Source organism: Heterocephalus glaber, unplaced genomic scaffold (assembly GCF_053883595.1).
Source record: "Heterocephalus glaber isolate CG9 unplaced genomic scaffold, H.glaber_assembly_v1.0 deba00000347, whole genome shotgun sequence".
Classification (NCBI taxonomy): Eukaryota; Metazoa; Chordata; class Mammalia; order Rodentia; family Bathyergidae; genus Heterocephalus; species Heterocephalus glaber.
This window is the reverse complement of record NW_028258143.1, coordinates 49,900,296-49,918,204: the sequence shown is the minus strand read 5'-3', so window position 1 is coordinate 49,918,204 and position 17,909 is coordinate 49,900,296. Positions and strand designations below refer to the sequence as shown.

The 17,909-nt window shown below is 35.9% G+C and overlaps 1 protein-coding gene across 7 annotated transcripts in view; it reads right to left on the bottom strand.

Moving 5' to 3' along the window:
* Positions 1–9,268: 9,268 nt before the first annotated feature.
* Positions 9,269–17,909, bottom strand: part of Ubr3 (ubiquitin protein ligase E3 component n-recognin 3) — a 217,801-nt gene continuing 209,160 nt past the window's right edge. For 6 of the 7 annotated variants that reach the window (XM_087200088.1, XM_087200084.1, XM_087200090.1 and 3 more), the window contains 3 exons: positions 13,061–13,270; positions 12,391–12,530; positions 9,269–12,097 (listed from right to left, as the gene is read on the bottom strand). In XM_087200088.1, coding sequence (XP_087056214.1) covers positions 11,980–12,097; positions 12,391–12,530; positions 13,061–13,270 — 468 coding nt within the window. In that variant the 3' untranslated portion in view covers positions 9,269–11,979. Of the gene's footprint in view, positions 12,098–12,390; positions 12,531–13,060; positions 13,271–17,909 lie in introns of those variants that run through there. The other variant, XM_087200107.1, reaches the window with a different exon arrangement.

Sequence of the window (17,909 nt, the reverse complement as noted above, 5' to 3'; positions counted from 1 at the left end):
GACTGGAGAAATTATAATAGTCATTAATACTTTAAGAATATATGATTTTAAAGGTATAATTAATATACCATAAAGTCCATCTTTTTTTTTTTTTGGTACTGGGGATCAAACTTAGGTCTTTGCACTTGCATAGCAGGCAGCGAAACCACTGAGCTAAATCCCCTGCCCAAGTCCATCTTTTTAAAGTGTATAATTGACTGGTTTTTGTTATATTCACAAGGCCATACAATCACCATCACTAACCTAGAATATTTTCATCTCCCTCTAAAAGAAACTGTCCCCATTAGCAATCATTCCCCACCATATCACCCTCCTCTAAGGCCCTGAAAACCACTAATCTAGTTTCTCTGTATGGTTTTGCCTATCCTGGATATATCATATAAATGGACTTTTTGTGTAGTCTCTGTATCTGATTTCATTTAGCATGTTTTAAAGATTTATCCATATTATTACATGTAGGAGTATTTCATTCTTTTATGCTGAATAATATCCCACCATGTGGATACATTTTTGTTTGTTCATTAACTGCTTAACATTTTTTTTACTGTTATGAATAATGCTGCTGTGAGCATTTGTGCACAAGTTTTGGGGTGAACATGCATTTTTCACTCTCTTGGATATATAGCTCAAAGTAGAATGTTGGCCTAGGTAATGCTACACTTAAGTTTTTGAGGAATTGCCAAACAACGAATGCATCACTTTATAATTCTACCAGCAATGTAGGTTTCCAATTTCTCCACATCCTCTTCAACATTTACTTTTGTCCATCTTTTAAATTAAAGCCATTCTCCTGAGTGTGAATTGGTATTACACTGTGGCTTGATTTGTATTTCCCTAGTGACTAGTGAAGTTGAAAATCTTTTCATGTGCTCATTTGCATATCTTGGAGAACACTCTATTCCAGTCACTTGTCACTTTGAAATTGGGTTGGCTTTTTATTGTTGATATGAGTTCTTTATATATTCTGCATATTAAGCCTTATCAGATATATGATTTGCAAGTATTTTCTCCCATTCTATAGATTGTCTTTTCACTTTCTTCATAGTATCCTCTGAAGAACAGAAGCTTTACATTTTGATGAAATCCAATTATTTAAGGGTGGTAGGTTGCTTGTGCTCATATCTGGGAGACTATTGCCTAATTCAAAGTCATAAAAATTTAAAACTAAGTATAATATTTACTTTTGTCCTCTTCTGAGATAAGGCAAGAATTTGGAATACTTCAGTTCCATTTACTTCTGTCATCTTATAGTCTATTGTCAAACACTCACATATACATACACTGAGACCCCATGTAATGCATTATCATGACCATTTCATGCAGTAAATGTTTGTGTGGCTGTTCTTACATAGTTACCACAGGTTTTTTTTCTTACTTAAATTCAACCTCCTATCAGGGATTATCTTCCTTCTGCTTGAAGAATTTCCTCTGGATTTTCCTTCCACACCAAGGATGTTGCTGTTAAATTCTTATTTTAATGTTATTATTTTGTGTTGATTCCTGAAGAGAATTTGGATAGAGGTTATTTTCTTTCAGTGCTTTAAAGATATTTTTCTACTGCCTTATTTTCAACATTACTATTTAGAAGACAGAAGTATTTTGGGGTAATTCATCCTTTTTCCACTGAGCAGCTTTTGGTATTTTTTTATGATCTACTGAACTTCTTGATTTTATGGCTCAAAATCTCAATTACTTTAAGAAAGCCCTTCTCCATTATTTTTTCTGGTATTGTTTCTGCCACATTTTCTCCCCTCTAAATTTCTGGGACTCCAATTACAAGTAGTTTCATAGTGATCATTATGTCTTCCTTCTACTTCTCTTACTCATTTTCCATCTTTCAGTCTGTGTTCTAGATAGATACTTCTGATTTATAATCCAGTTTACTAAGTCTTTCCTTAGCTACATCTTATTTGATGTTGAATGACTCCACTGAGTTCTTGATTTTGGTTATTTTTTCAACATCAGAATTTCTGGGTTTTTTCAGGTACTGGGGATCGAACTCAGGACTTTGCACTTGCAAGGCAGGCGGAGCCACTGAGCTAAATCCCCAGCCCAGCATCAGAATTTCTAATTTTTTTTTTTTCAAATAGAAAAAGTGACAATATGTGTTAAATAATTTCAGTATCTGGAATCCTTGTGATCTGTTTTTATTGATTCTGGCTTATGTGCACTGCCTCATTTTCTTCACTTTATTTGAAATACTTCCAGAAATGATGTTAGAATCTGGATGATGTCATCATCCTCCTGATATTTTTCTGTCGGGTACTGGAAAGCATTAGCAATCCATGACTAAGATCTGAGTTTGTTTTAGAGCTGGAGTACCATTAATAACTCTACACCACCAGACTTTTTGGGTGGTTGAAGCCAATCTTAGATTTTCTCTAGAAAGGCTTTCATCTTTATGCTTTAAACTCTACAGTTTTGATACTTGATCAGTATGACTTTAAATAAATCATTGGGCTACATTTTCTTTCCCTGAGGTTTCTAAAACAATTGTGCTCAATTTTGTCTTGGTTTTCTGTTGTTTGTGAAAAGTCTGTTGAACATTAGGGTATTTCTCTTGTTCTTTTCAGTTACTTTTTTTTGCCTGTAAGCCCTGAAAACTTTTACCTTTATAGTAAAAAAGGTTTTCTAGAGTAGATCTAGAAGTTGACTATTGAGGATCAATTTTCCCGGTACACTGTGTGCTCTTTTAATATGAACTCTTCTGCTTTTATTTCACTAAAGTATTCTTATACTCTAGGTGTTTTATAAAACTCATTTAAAAATAAATTTTAGATTTGAAGAATTGTGTGACTAGTGCAAAGATTCCTATGTATCCTTCACACTGCTTCCCTTAATGTCAACAGCTCACAAAACCATAGGACAAGGGTCAAATTGAAAAATAACATTAGTTTAATACTATTAACTAAACAACAGACCTTATTTGAATTTTGCCAGTTTTCCCACTAGCATCCATTTTCTGTGTCAGGATTTTGTCCAAGATTCCATATTACATTTAGTTTTAGTTATTTCTCTCTAGTCCCTTCCAGTCCAATAAAACTTTTCAGTTTTTTATCTTTTACCATGACACTTTTCAAAAAATATTGGTAAGGGCTGGGGATTTAGCTCAGTGGTTCTACCACCTGCCTCGCAAGCACAAGGTCCGGAGTTCAATCCCAGTACCAAAAAAAAAAAAAAATTTATTGGTAAGTTACTTTGTAGAATGTCCTTTCAATTTGTCTGATGTTTTCACATAACTGGAATAAAGTTATGTGATTTTTTTGCAGTTATACAATGTAAATGATATTGTGTACTTTTCAATCAATCATATTAAAGGGTTCAAGTCAATATGCTTTATTTCTTCTTAAATTATTAAGGAGACAGACAGGCGTGGTGGTGCACACCTGTACCCCAGCCCTTGGGAGGCTGAGGAAGGATTGCCAAGAGTTTGAGGCCAGCCAGGGCTACATATTGAGTTCAAGACCAGTCTGAACTACATAGTGAGATCCTGTCTCAAAAACCAAAAAAATTAAAAAAATAAAAAAGAAGACAATCACTTGGCTAAAGGGGTGTTCACCATGTTTCTCTACTGCAGTTTCTCTTTCTCTTTGTAATGAACACAAATTTGGGGGGACATGCTTTAGGACCAGTTGGGGGGGGGCTGTGGATGTACTCAGTGACACAGTGCTTGCCTAGCATGCATGAAGCCTTCCCTGGGGAAGGAGGGAAAGGAGGAGGAAGAGAGAGAGAGGGAGAGGGAGAGACACTAGAACTTTCATCAAAAGCTCCTTTGAATCACTTGTTCTGGGAGAAATCAGTTGCTGTGCTACCAGCCCTAGTGAGAGGCCCTCATGGCAAGAAACTGCAGCCTCGGGTCAGTAGATACGTGAGTGAATTTGGAAGCAGATCCTTCAGCCCTAGTCAAGCTTCTGACTGTTGCCCTGGTTGTCACTGTAATTGCAGCCATGTAAGAGACCTTGGACAGAACCACCCAACCAAGCTGCTCCTGGATTCCTGATTCACAAACTGTGATGTAATGCAAACTGTACTGTGGCATTAAGTTTTAGGGTAACTTGTCAATGTTGTTTTTGAAACAGGGTCTTGCTATGTAGTCCAGGCTGGCCTTGAAGTCATGGCTATCCTCCTGCCTTAGCCTCTTGAGAAGGATTACAGGCATACGCCACCACACCTGGCTCTAGGATAACTTGTTATACAGCCACTGGTAACTAATGCAGTCTGAAACACTTAATCTGCCACCATTGGAAGCCAAAAGTATGTGTTCATTAATCATCCTATTAGCTACTGTCTCCACGGCACAGATGAGATAAAGTGGAGCAGATACTGAATTAGCCACTAAATGCTACTCATAATCCTTTTTTCTTTCTTCCTCTATCATAGGAGCTCAAAAGCTGAAATACTCATTTCCCCAGATTTCTTTGCATTTAGTAATTATCACTACTAATAAGTAATTGTCATTTCTAATAAGATGTATACAACAGTGTACTGGGAAAGGGCTTCTCTTGCTAAACAAAGGACAAGGCCTTAATAAGAAGCTTTTGGTCTATTTTCCTTTATCCCACCTGGAAAACAAGGTGAGCTGCCATCATAGCTTCATCTGTATGGCAGCCTGGAGATTAGCAGCCAGAATGAAACCTACCATCTAATGACATGGAAAAGGAAAATTGGAAATGGTCTAGGGTAGGCCATGATTTCTTTGATCAGCTACCCATTCCCGGTATGCCTGCCTTCAGACTTCTTTTTGTCTGAAACTAACAGACCTTTTTTTTTTTTTGTCCCCTTTGTGTTTTTTTGAGACAGTGCCTAGCTATGTAGCCCAGGCTGGCCTCAAACTCGCTGTGATCCTCCTGCCTCAGCCTCCCAAGTGCTGGGATTACAGGCATGTGTCACCACATCCAGCTACAAACCTCTCATTTCAAGCCATTGCTTAGGTTTTTCTGAAGCTTGAAACAAAGCACATTCCCAACTAACATACTGAGGTAAGAAGAGGTAGTTCAAACTCAGTTCTGCTGACTTCAAGCCTTAGACTCAGAAGGTAAACAATGCCATCCGAATAAATACAAAAGCTAATTGGAAGGTTTTGTTTTGCTGGAGATTTTTTTTTTTGGTAGTACTGGGAACTGAACCCAGGACCTTTAGCTACACCTCCAGCACATTTTTTATTTTTATCTTGAGACAAGGTCTTGCAAAGTCACTAAGTTGCCCAGGCTGGGGTTCAACTTGCTATCCTTCTGCCTCAGCCTCCCAGAATACTGGGATTACTGGTGTATGCCACCACATCCAAATGAAAAAAGGTTTTGATGCATGCATGGTCAAGTGTCTAGCACACAGGGGTAAATTCTGGCTATGCAAGAAAATATGAAAAATTGTGTTCTATCCCCTTACATTGTTGTACAATTTTCTTTCTCAACTCTGAAAGCTAAGTTTTGGTTTCTCCTACCATTTCACCTAAACTATCCTTGTCAAAGCTCTCAATTACTCCCTTTGTCACAAAATCCAGCAAGTACTTTTTTTGATTTTTATCTTAACTTCTCCATAGCTCTTGATATTTGTGGACTACTTCCTTTTTCTTAAAATACCCTTCCTTCTAGGATTTTGCATTCTAACTTTTCTCCTCTCCCTACCGACCACTCTTCTCATCAATTTTGTCTTCAGCTAATCATCTTCTGCCTGTCCTCTAAATGAAGGCACTATTTAGGGTATTATCTCAGGTCTCTCTCTCTCTGATAATATCCATTCCCATAGCTTCAGTTACAATTTCTGGGCAATTGAATCCTCAATCTAGATCTTCATTTCAGAACTTTATTCTTAGTACCCTGCCTTCAAATACATCAATTACCACAAATCCAGGTGGAGAACCCACAGCAGGGTCTCACTTGACATGTCAAAATCCGTATACACCACATTCAACTTTTGTATCTGAGGCTCTTTCACTGTTTTCCTAATTCATAAAATAACACTACCAACCACCAGGCCAAAATATAAGTGGTTTCTATCACTGCCTTAGCACAAAACATCTTTATTCCTCTTCTGGCTACTGAACTGCCCTAAATGGTTTTCCAAACCTTTGTGTTCTCTTCCTCTCATTCTCTATGCCTGCTTCTGTGCATTAAATTTTACTATAACACAGCCATGTCTATTCACTTATGAATGTCTATGAATGTTTTTGCTTCACAATGACAGAGCTGAGTAGTGTGATGAGAACCATTTGGCCTTTAACAGAGAAGATCTGTTGGCCTCTGCCTTAAACTGAGACTACAACTAAAAGGCCACAGAGACAAAAATCCACAAAAAAGGCTCAAGAAATCATGATCTGGTTCCTGCCTAGCTTTTCTGCATCATCTCTTATCACATTCTGTTCTGCTTTCTGTGTTTCAACCATACTACACTTCCTTCAGTTTCCTGAAATTAGCTCTTTTTTCTCAGGGATGATGTCCTGAACCCTTCAGAATGCCCTCCCTGTTCCCTCCTTTATTCAGCATACTGCTACCCTTTCTTCAAGTCTTGGTGCAACATCACTTCTTCCTTTTTGGTCTTCCATGAACTCCCCAGAATAAGAGTCCATTGGACCACAGAGCCCGCTGCTTAACTCACAATCATCCAGACAACCTGTAATTACATAATGTGTGTTCTCCACTAGAGTAAAAGCAGACACTTCCTGTCTTGCTCAGCGTGGTGTCCCCAGCAGTGGCCTAGCATCTGGCACACTATAGACATTTAATACTCTTTGCTCTCCTTCCTCTAATGAACTCTGTGGCGTCTGACACTGTCCACATCTCTAAATCCCCACCACAATTTCCAGAGTCAGGTCCACTATCATCTTGTATTCGGACTCTTAACAGACACCCAGCTGGTCTCTCCACTCTGGATTTTTCTCTGCAGTGCAGCCAGACTGACTTTTCTAAAATGGAACTCTGATCCTGTCACTCTGTCTAAAGGCGAAAGCTGGCTTTCCATTGCTCTCTCTTAAAAAAAAAAAAAAAAAGGTATGATGACCAGCAACACTTTTTCGTAGCTTAGACTTTACTTATCTCTCAAAACCACCCATGCTTAGAGTCAGAATGATTTCCTTTTAGGTCTCTAACTACAAGTGCTCTCCCAATTCTGTATCTTAGCAAATAATTTTCCGTATGTCTGCCTGACAACTACTCCTCACACCTCTCCTTTCACGCAGTAACTTCTATCTAGTATTTAGGGGTTATCTTAGATATCTTTTCTCCCTTATCTTAGATATCTCTTCACATGTCCCAAGTCTTGTTTAAAGGACATTTTTATAACATTTTCTATCCTACTCCCCTGCCCCCAAACATACACATGGTTTGTAGAATTAATCACATATAAAGCTATGTAAGAGGGGACTGACTTTTCTCCTCTATTTCCAATATTTACCACAGTACACAGCACACAGGAGTTCAATATGTATTTTCTAATCAAAACAATTTGTATCCTTCAAAACTAAAGCAACTTTTCATAATTTCAAAAGAAAATTGAAAGTTCCCATTAAATCTACTCATAAAACCTGTGACTTCCAATTCTGTATCCCTCAATACAAATTCAACATGGACTGCATAACTCATGTAGAGCAGCACACCTAATTCTCTTATTAACTAGTATGCATTCTTATATACTGCATATCACCAAATGATGAATTAATTTAGTGGCCTAATTTCTATCCTTCAGGTCCTAGACTGGATCTCAGGGGCTGTACAAAGTCATCCTACCTTTCTAACTGGCTCCACTAAATGACTATGGCTTTTAACCCCACTGGGCTCTGAATATGGCTTCTTTAATGCTTTTCCTTATTTCTGGCCTATTCTCTATCCTAGTATGTGTCTACACTTTTACTACTTTCTCCAGCTCCTGAGTTATCCCAGGCCTGCTCACTCTCAATACATAATCCTGCTCCTATATCACCAAGAGGGAATCAGATATGAATTCTATTTTGCTCTAGAATTTCTTTTCTCTTATATAAGGGGTGAACAGTTACAGTGAATTTGTTAAAATTTCTTAAAAATTGTATTACAGTAAAAGACACATTGCCAAGAATGATGAGATAACTGTGCTTGAAATGACAGAGTATTTTGACTATTCTGAGAAAGACTAATGGGAATGTATCTTTAACTATATTACATTTTAAAATTTAAACATTCACTGTATTTTTTATTACACCATGTTATCAAACATTTATCACAATACAAACATGTGTGCCCTCATCTAACTTATTCATCAGATCTGGCACCGTTGTAACTTCTGGGTCTTTTCCAAAGCCAAAATGACCATGAAAGGTAAATGTTTTTAACTGATTCAGGAGACTGAGGTAGCCATAACTGAAAAACGAAAGACACTCATGAAAGTGGACTTCCTGAGCTACTTCAGAAAGTGCCAAGAACTATGGGATAAGCCTTCAAAGAGAGGAGTATTTTGAGGGGAACTGGTGGCCATGACTTTACATGTAATTAAAAAAATATATATTCATATATATATTTCCTTGACCTCTAGATGAAGCCTTTACTAACTGTGCTTTTGACCTACTCCTTCCACTGTGCTCATGGGACTTCTCTCATCAATTTGGTGTGGTCACATTATATATTAATCCACAGAGAGGCAAATCTATACAAGTCCCATTGTGCCTTATCATTGTGTTGCACCCACTGGAGCACATTCATTCCACTGCTACTTGATTACTATACAGTAAGAAGGCAAATAATAGCTCTTCCATACTTGACGTGCATAGAATTTGAAGTGTCATAAACAGAGAAATAACCACATTGCCTTCATTCTGTCCACTCCAGATCATAAGGCCATAGAGGGAAGGACTACATGCAGTCAATAGGAAAGACTGAGACAGAGTCACAAGCTGGCTGCTGTCTCACAAATACCATGCATATCTACCAGTGAATGGACACCTTGCCCTGGTGATTTGATTCTAGTAGCTAAAACCATGCCTTTTTAAAAAAAAATTTTTCCCAACATGACCTAAAATACAAGTTAACAACAGGAATGTGAGGGTCCGCAATCCAATTTTGGAGATGGTACAGTGTCTGGGGCCACATCTCCTTCCATACTGTTATTACCTTCAAACTTTCAGTGCTTTTGGTCTGCATTTTTTTCTAAGTTCCAGAAATCAATAATGTCAGAATGCACAGAACGAAATGAAAAATCTGAGAATCAAAACAGATTCCCAGTTGATAACTAGCTGGTGAGCTTCAGGATGGAGGGGCAGAGATGAGAACTGTCACTTCAAACAAGACCACAGATTACTCAAATAAACATTTATCATAAAGCACTTTATATTTCAAAGTCTAGCTGGAAACTTTCAGAAATGAGCAGGGGCCACAGCAGTGTTTGGATCTACACACCCAATTCTTTCTTCCTTTACGAAAAACACACATAGCAAAGGCTTCACACTGGTTATGAGACCAAGACAGGACTTGCTCTGCAAATGAAAGGTAAAAGATAAAGCAAACCTTTTATACTTACTCCACCTTAAGGCAACTACTAGTTGTTATTCTTTGATCTTTTAAGCCATGCTCACTCATATATATTATTGTCAACATCTTTGAAAAAAAACCATAAAAGCATTAAACAATTTAAGGACCTTTCACAAACCAAATGACAGTAGGTTTTTATTAACATATCTTACAATGTTGATTATTTCTAGTTTATAATTTCTGTTTAATTATAAAGGTTGATTTAGCTTCTACAGTAATGTACTGTATTTAAATGATCATTCATACAAGATATCACACCAGTACATTTTTTTTGAATAATATACACACATCACCCTAACTTGGACCTGTTATTTTTAAAAGTGGGTTTATAAATGGGACTTACAAAAGTTATGGGGAAAAATTAAAGTTCTAGTTTAGCAGCATGCATGTATTTATTCAAGTACAATTTTCAACCAAATGCTTTTTTAGAATTTACCGGTGACTAATTCACCAATATCAAAATAAACACTATCAAATACCCAAATTTTAAAGTTAAGGCTAATATTTTCACTTCACATCCATATGCACAACCATAAAACATTCCATTTTAAATATGTAGTAATCAAAGTCTGAATACATTATACCATGTATATATAGCATCAGAATTTCAAACTGTAGAATTATTCAAGTTCATGAATCCTATAACAGTGTTTACTAGAGATGTAAATTACCATTTTGCTCTTCAACCACACTTACAAAATGGTCTGGTATTCATAATGAGCAATGCAAAAAATATGACAGGCTGAACTTATGATACAATATTTTAAAAAGTAGCAATGTGTTTGAAAGGACAGTGATTTAGCCAAACAGAATCAGTCTAGTTTTACAGAAAGTTATCTTAATATTTTGGAAATGTATACAAAAATAGCAAGCTATTTCCATGTATTTTCTTATAGAGAATACCCAATTTTTTTGGTGTTCTGAACACATCTGAATGTGTACTGCTCTGTTTTCCCTATTTTAATGCAAACCCATCATTTAATGTTCATTTTCATATTTTATGTCATGTCATTCAAGAAATTTTGGAATATGGATCTAATATTATTTTTATATTTTATCAATAGATGTTTCTTATTCTTACATGTAAAACTGTAGTTTCATATAACAAGCCATGGAAGTCCAAACTACCAGGAATTGATTGATAACACTATGTATGAAATAATTATCAAATTACTGAATCATTTGAGGAAAATAATCTTGGTAGCAATATATAACATGCTTTTCTATAATCTTTCTTCCCTAATTCTAGAGTGGGTTAGAGCTCAATGATTCCTGTTCTTACTGATTTAAAAACCCAACAAACATAAAATTACTTTTCCTGGCAGTTTCTAAAAAGAATTCAGATGCATGGCTCATTCATGAGGGTCATCATTACTTTTTCTTTTTAGGAAACCAACCAGAAACAACAATGATTACACTGCATGAATACAATATAGCTGAACTTCTTGAGTTGACAGGAAAGTTCTAAAATTTATGGTTCATTTGTTGGGAAGTATGAGCATTTCCAATCCAATCATATAAACAAAAACTTTGTTAGTAATAAAAGGTGGGCATGCACAGACTCAAAATCTGCCATGTGTATGTTCTAAAACTTTTTGATTTTTATAGTAAAAATCTACTTGATACTAGCTCTAGTAATTCACCTAAATGAAATGGCAAGTTTTAATAATTTTGATTTTTTTTTCCTTTTTTTTTTTTTTTTGGTTAAGATCAAACCCAGCACCTTGTGCATGCTAGGCAAACACTCTCCCACTGGGCTACATCTGCAGCTCCAAAATTTTGACTTTTAAGTATTCCCAACCACACATATGCCCCACAAAATGTACTGTATTATATTAACAGCAGCTATCTACTTATTTTACAGCTATTTCAATTATTTACCTGGGGAGAATATTTATGAAATTCCTGAGAATGAAGTTTTCAGCAAAGCCTTAAACTTTTAACAGATCCTCACAATAAGAAAAAATTTTAAAGTTCTATTAGACTAACTTTTACTATACAATATTTCACATAAATTGTGTTTTACATTTTTTCTAATTACATACAGCAAAAATCTCAAATCAACACAAGAAAGGCACAGAAAAAAAGATGCATTATGTTTAGCAGATGCAAATTAAAACAGAAAGCAGCAGCACAACTTCAAAAAAAAATCACACCCACTCTAAGTGTCAATAAATAGCTGATATGCATTGTTGGGAGAATCATTTTCTGAATGATTGTGTGGACAAATTGTGCTTTTTATTAATTGTGCACTTAAAAAAATGACCACTAAAGAATGATTCAACTTATCTGTTATGCTTCCCAGATATTTTAAAAACAATTATTATATCATTAACGTGATTACCAAGCACCTAATTTTGAAAAGGCTTCATAATGTTTTTTTTTCCTTCAGCAAAAGCGTTAATCCCCTAAATTAAGTTAAAGCTTATTGTTGATAAAATCAATTCTTAATGAAAATGATGATACAATGAAATGCTGAGGTGGTAAGTCACAGTCCATTATAATGTGGACCCCATCTTTTATTGATGTGATCAAAAGTATGAGAAATCCACTGCTGTTCAAGAACTTTGTATCTTTCCTTACAAATGTAGAGAGGCTTGCCTCGCCTAGAATAAAAAGAGAAAAAAAATTAAAGGTAATATAATACAATGAATATTTCACATGCATTTCTTTTTTAAACACATCTTTCGTGGCAGAAATAGCAGTAAATTGATTTATTTCATGTTTCCTCAACATGTTGATGGGTTAAATATCTCAAAAACTGGAAATTATTCAAAATTAATGATCATCATAACTTATTACTTTTTTAAAAATCATAATTATAAAGCCAGAAATGGCACACTGGTTTTTATTGACCAAACTTCAATAGTACCCCTGGATGAATCTTCGCAGATCCTACCTAAGATCCCGGTCTTCTTCTCCATGAGCATCCAAGTACACAGAACCCCAGAGGCAGAAGCGGTGACCTCGAATAATGATAATCACTGATGCATTGATCAAAAGGAAAATCCCTGTTCCAGCACCACAGTTCTGAGAATGCTAAAAAATTTAAAATATATCAATTTATTTTATAATCAAATGGGCTCTATGACAAAATCAAGAACACATTAAATGCCTCCTAAATAAGAGGTATTTAACATTTTTAAATAAGATTTCATCTATGTTAAATTTACAAGCCTTTATTATTAATACATTAGGAAAAATTTGGAGAAGTATTATCTAGAAGAGCAATTAAGAGCAAGGCTAATTCAACAACTAGCATCTCCAAGAGCACAGGTGACTTTTGTCTTACAACACATTTAAAAGTATGTACCATTAAAATTAAGAGAAAGGAGAAGAACTGGAATTGCATTTAAGAAAGGTTTTACTCACTAAAATACAACCTCGAGTTAAAAAAAATTTTTTTCTTCTACTGGATTAAAAAAAAAACCCACACACAATCTCTACATACAGTACTGGTATGTTTAATTCAAACATTAGTTAAATGTGAAGCTCTGATTTGACAACATATATCAACTTTCCATGAGATCTGAGTTTTCATAAATTTTGCAGTATTTACTCTTGCTTACCAATACACATTCACAGTAACTCTGTTGCTTGCAGCAGAGTCCTTTCAGGCACACAAAAGTACCACAAACAAGGCAAACAGCAGGGTCTTTAGGAACCTTCGTGCAGACGCTACAGGTTTTTCTGTGGTAGTACTGAAAAATGGTATTGTAGTTCTCAGGCAACTGTAATAGGTGTGGTAACTTCCATCTCGACTCTTGGATAAGCAAGGCCTAAAACATCCAAAAATATTCATTAGTGGGCCAGGGATTTGGCTCAGCAGCACCATGACTGCCCAACAAGTACAAGGTCCTAAGTTCAATCCCAGGTAACCCAGGGGGAAACAAAAAAAGAACAAAAATAGTCATTAGTCCAATGTTTTAAAGACACTAACACAAAATATTTATTTTTAGAAAGGATTTTTCTTTTCTTTTTGAGGCAGGATCCTAAATCCCAGAAAATCTGCCTCCAAGAATATGACTTACTTTTTTTAACATGCCTCTTACCCATTTTATACATAAAAAAACAGGACTTCAACAATTACCATTCTCTATTTTCATGTAATTTCAATTACAAGAGATGTAGTATTTTAAACACCTTATATAAACCTGTTATTACTTTAAAAGAAAAACATTAATATTTCTAAACATGCATGGAAACATATCTGGTATAACTGTCTTTAAATAGGCCTAATCCAAAAGCTTTAAACAGTTGTACATTTTTAAAAAATCACGTTTTGACCTTTCTCAGATAAACAATTCATTAGCCTTTTCCTTAGGAGAAAGTCATAGTTATAACTCATTATTTCTATTTTAATATTTTAGAGTTTCCTTTTTGGAAAGTAAAATTCATTACACCTTAAGCTGTTCATATCGCTTCTATCCACAAGTGCTGGGGACTATTTTTTAAGTAAATTTACTGCTTTAAGTATGGAAAAAAAAGCCAAATTAGCTACATTTCCATGCAATGTACTTTATTTACCACTTGTACTGTAAGTAGTTGTATAAAAATACTGGAAATAGCATCAAATTATTTATATGTTACTATACACCTAAAATAGATGAAATGCAATGTGAATCACTATCTTAGAAACTATGAGTAACAGGTAGTTTGTAAAACCTCATCTCACCTCAACTGTACCAATCATCTCAGTTCAAATCATGAGCAAATAAGCAGGAAGCTTGTTGTTTGCTACTAAGTTCATGGATAAGGTAGCCATAAAAGCAAAGGTAAGGGCAATATGTGGGCTTATAATGTGCCACTTTCCAGGATTCCATGTTTACTCCTGGACCCCAGAGATGACATTCTGTTTTAGATTCTATGAGAGGACCTATTCTGTAACAGGTCGATTACACTGGAACTCTTCTGTAGGTGGAAGGGACAGCAATTAGCCCCCACTGAACTTGACACTTATTACGGATTAGTTCTGTATTACCTCATGGTCTCTACCACAGTCTACTTAAAAGAGTTTCCTTTTAAAAATGTGACATAAAGCAGCAGATGCTTGTCCACAGAATTCACTGATCACAACATATACTCAATCATCTGAAAAATTACTAGTCTTGTAAATGATGAATTATTGAACCGATGAACTTTTAGATGGCACCGGCTGGGGAAAGAACACCTACAGAATGAGGTATGTGCTTCTATATAATGTGGCATATACTCCAAGCAGCCAGCATATTTGGGTGATCTTTCTTGAGGTTGAAATGTATAGGCAAAGGAGCCAGGATGTGGAAAATGACTGTGTCACCTCTCATGGTTACATCGAAAAACTCAGTTTGAAATTTGTTTTACTGCTATACTGGACTCTTCTGTAGCTTTAGTAACTAAAAAAGCTGTGTACTATCCTCTATGAGGGTATATAATTATAATTCCACTGAATTAGAATCTAAATGTCATTTGACCATTATAACTTCCTCATACTAGTAGGAGAACAAATGGGGATATCTTACAGCATGATCTGGAGGGACTGATACTTCTACTAAGAATAGAAACATTACCATATAAATGGTAGCAGTATTTTGGAACTTAGGAACTCCCAATTCCCATTCCTGCCACATACCAAGCTTGAAAAATAAAATATTTTTGCAAAATTATTATAACTTTATATACGCAAGATAGGACCAAAAACAAGCAGCTCAGCTCTCTCAGAACAAAGTTAGGGTCATATCCTTCATCAAACAAATCCAATCATTTGAGGTGCTGGACAAAAAAGATGAAAGAAGAAAATCATATATAGTTACAAATTCTCTTATTTACTGGGCCACATATTTTTACATTTTCATTCTCTCTTCCTTTCTCTTACTACTGAATTTAGGATGACAAGGTACTAACTAAAAGTTTCCGCAACATCTAGGTAAAACAAATCAGAGGAGGAACAGACATCTAGATGCAGGGAGACCCAGTGTGTGAATACTGAGTGTTACTGCAGGCTGCTTATTTTGGAAAGTCATTAATGCATTTGAATTTGTAAATGGCATGGTCACATCATTTTGGACAGTGAAGAAGTGGAACTCTCTGAAGAAGGATGTATTGTGCTGAGCAGGTAACAATGTAATGGGTCACCAATCTGTTGATTTTTAAAGTCTGCCTACCATCTTCTACTTGTATATTAACAGCATTATAAGTTCTTTTTTTTTTTTTTGGTACCAGGGATCGAACTCGGGTCCTTCCACTTGCGAGGCAGGCAGCGGAACCACTGAGCTAAATCCCCAGCCCTAGTTCTTTTAGAAAATAACCACCTTGCCTGCTCCATACAGTTCTTTCTTTTTTTCCTTAAATTCTTTTATTGGTACATCCATACAGTTCTGATGGGGCTGCTCTCAAGACAAAATCCTGCCCAACCCCATAGGGGTGTCCATGATTCAAATTAGGCCCATCAGGTTTTCTCTCCCAGGAATCTGAGTATTGGGCACACACATGGAAGAAAGGAAAGTTGCTGAGGCATAATCATCCAGTTACAGCACTTCCAAGAAAATAAGCTAGAGATCTCTGTGGTTTCTCTTTTTCCCAACGGATGGTAGTTCAGCTCCTCTTCAACTCTACAAGTTACCCAGTATCCGCCCAATGAATCCTTTTTCTGTCTTTTTTTCACTTTTGTTTTGTTTTCCTTACATTAAACCAGAACTAGATTTTGTTGTATCCAACTAAACAATCCTGATAGAAAAATTCATAAGCATTAATTCACAGCTATCCATCAAGGGTACTTTGGATTATTCAGCTTGTATCACCATATATCTCTATTCGAAATTTAAATTCCTGGCAAAGAGAATCTGGTTGGCCTAGGGTCAGGGTCAGGGTCAGGAACAGAACAGAGTAAAGGACAGGGATGGGAATGCGTGGGGGGGGCGCTTAAATAACTGGCAAATGTTCTACCTTGGCAAATATAAATGTCTACTACTCAAGACTCTATGACAAATACCTGTCATTCAATTCTACAAAAAGATCAAGTATTTTTCAATGATAAATTCTAATTTTTCATCAATATCCACACTAATGATCATTCTCTTAAAATGTAGTCTTATTCTTGATTTATCACTCATATGAAGAGAAAAAACTTTGAATGTGTTTCTCACTTTTTCTCTTGCCATGGTTCCACAGTTATACCCATTTCTTTTTTTTTTTTTTTTTTGGCACCAGGGATCGAACTCAGGACCTTGCACTTGCGAGGCAGGCCGAGGCACCACTGAGCTAAATCTCTGGCCCAATATCCATCTCTTATACCAAATCATTCCTTCCAGGTTTAAAGACATAAAAATATACCTCCAAATTCTAGATGTAACCTATGAATAAAGAAGTTACTAGATAGGAAAAAGATCTTTATACATAATAACAAGGTTTAATTAACTTCTTGAATTTCCTTTTCTTGGTGGGGGGGTGTGGTGGTTACTGAATGTGTCGTGTATGCTAAGTGCATGCTTAACCACTGAGCCACAACACCTATGGATCCTTTCCTTTCCTTTTTAAAAAAAAAAAAGTATAAAATAAGATGGCATCTCTTCAAAGATTTCAGGTTTTTTTTTTAAAGACGAAAAACAAAGCAGAGACATTTATTACTTATACCTATCTTTCCTTTATTACTCATTTTAATGTTTTAAAAGTTGTCTAACACCTCTATGTGAAATACCGATTTTTTAACTGTTTCTTTGATGCTCAAAATTAAATTTCTCATTTTCCCTGAAGCTTAGCTCGCCTTTCATCAGTTCTATTTCTGCCAATGATATCCCACCACATAACTGTTCCACAAGTATTTATTAGATGACTAGTTTCTACCAGGCACTTTCTAGGAATCAGGGATCCAAGAACAAATAGGAAACAATTTCAGGGATGGGGATGGGATATAGCTCAGTGGGAGAGTGCTTCAATGCCCAGTACCAGAAGATAAAATCTGCTCTGTGAAGCTACATTTAGACAGATTAAAAAACAATGTGATAAAGAGAGGATGGGGGTGTAACTCAGTGCTTAGAATGTGTGAGGCTGTGTGTTTAACTTCAGGAAGAAAGGGAGGGGACAGGAGGCAGATGAAAAGAAAAATGTATGACAAATATGGTAAGTGTTAGAGAAAGTGACAAAAGTACTGTTGAGATTAGAACTGCACAGGAGTTTAGACTATCTGACCAATCTTCATAGCAGAGTTAACAGCCTCAAAAAGTGATTAACATAACAGAAGAGTAGGAAGGTTGGTTTAGATAAAAGTGACAGCAACTGAATGCTATAGAAGTTTAAAATGTATAACACACTTAGGAAACATTCTTTTGTGATTTGGGCAAGACAACAGCAGAGGAATGGTACAAAATGAGGATGGAAGGGCAAGACGGTGAAGGTTCTTGACTGTCACACAAGGAGTCATCATCTTCCCTAATAAGTAAT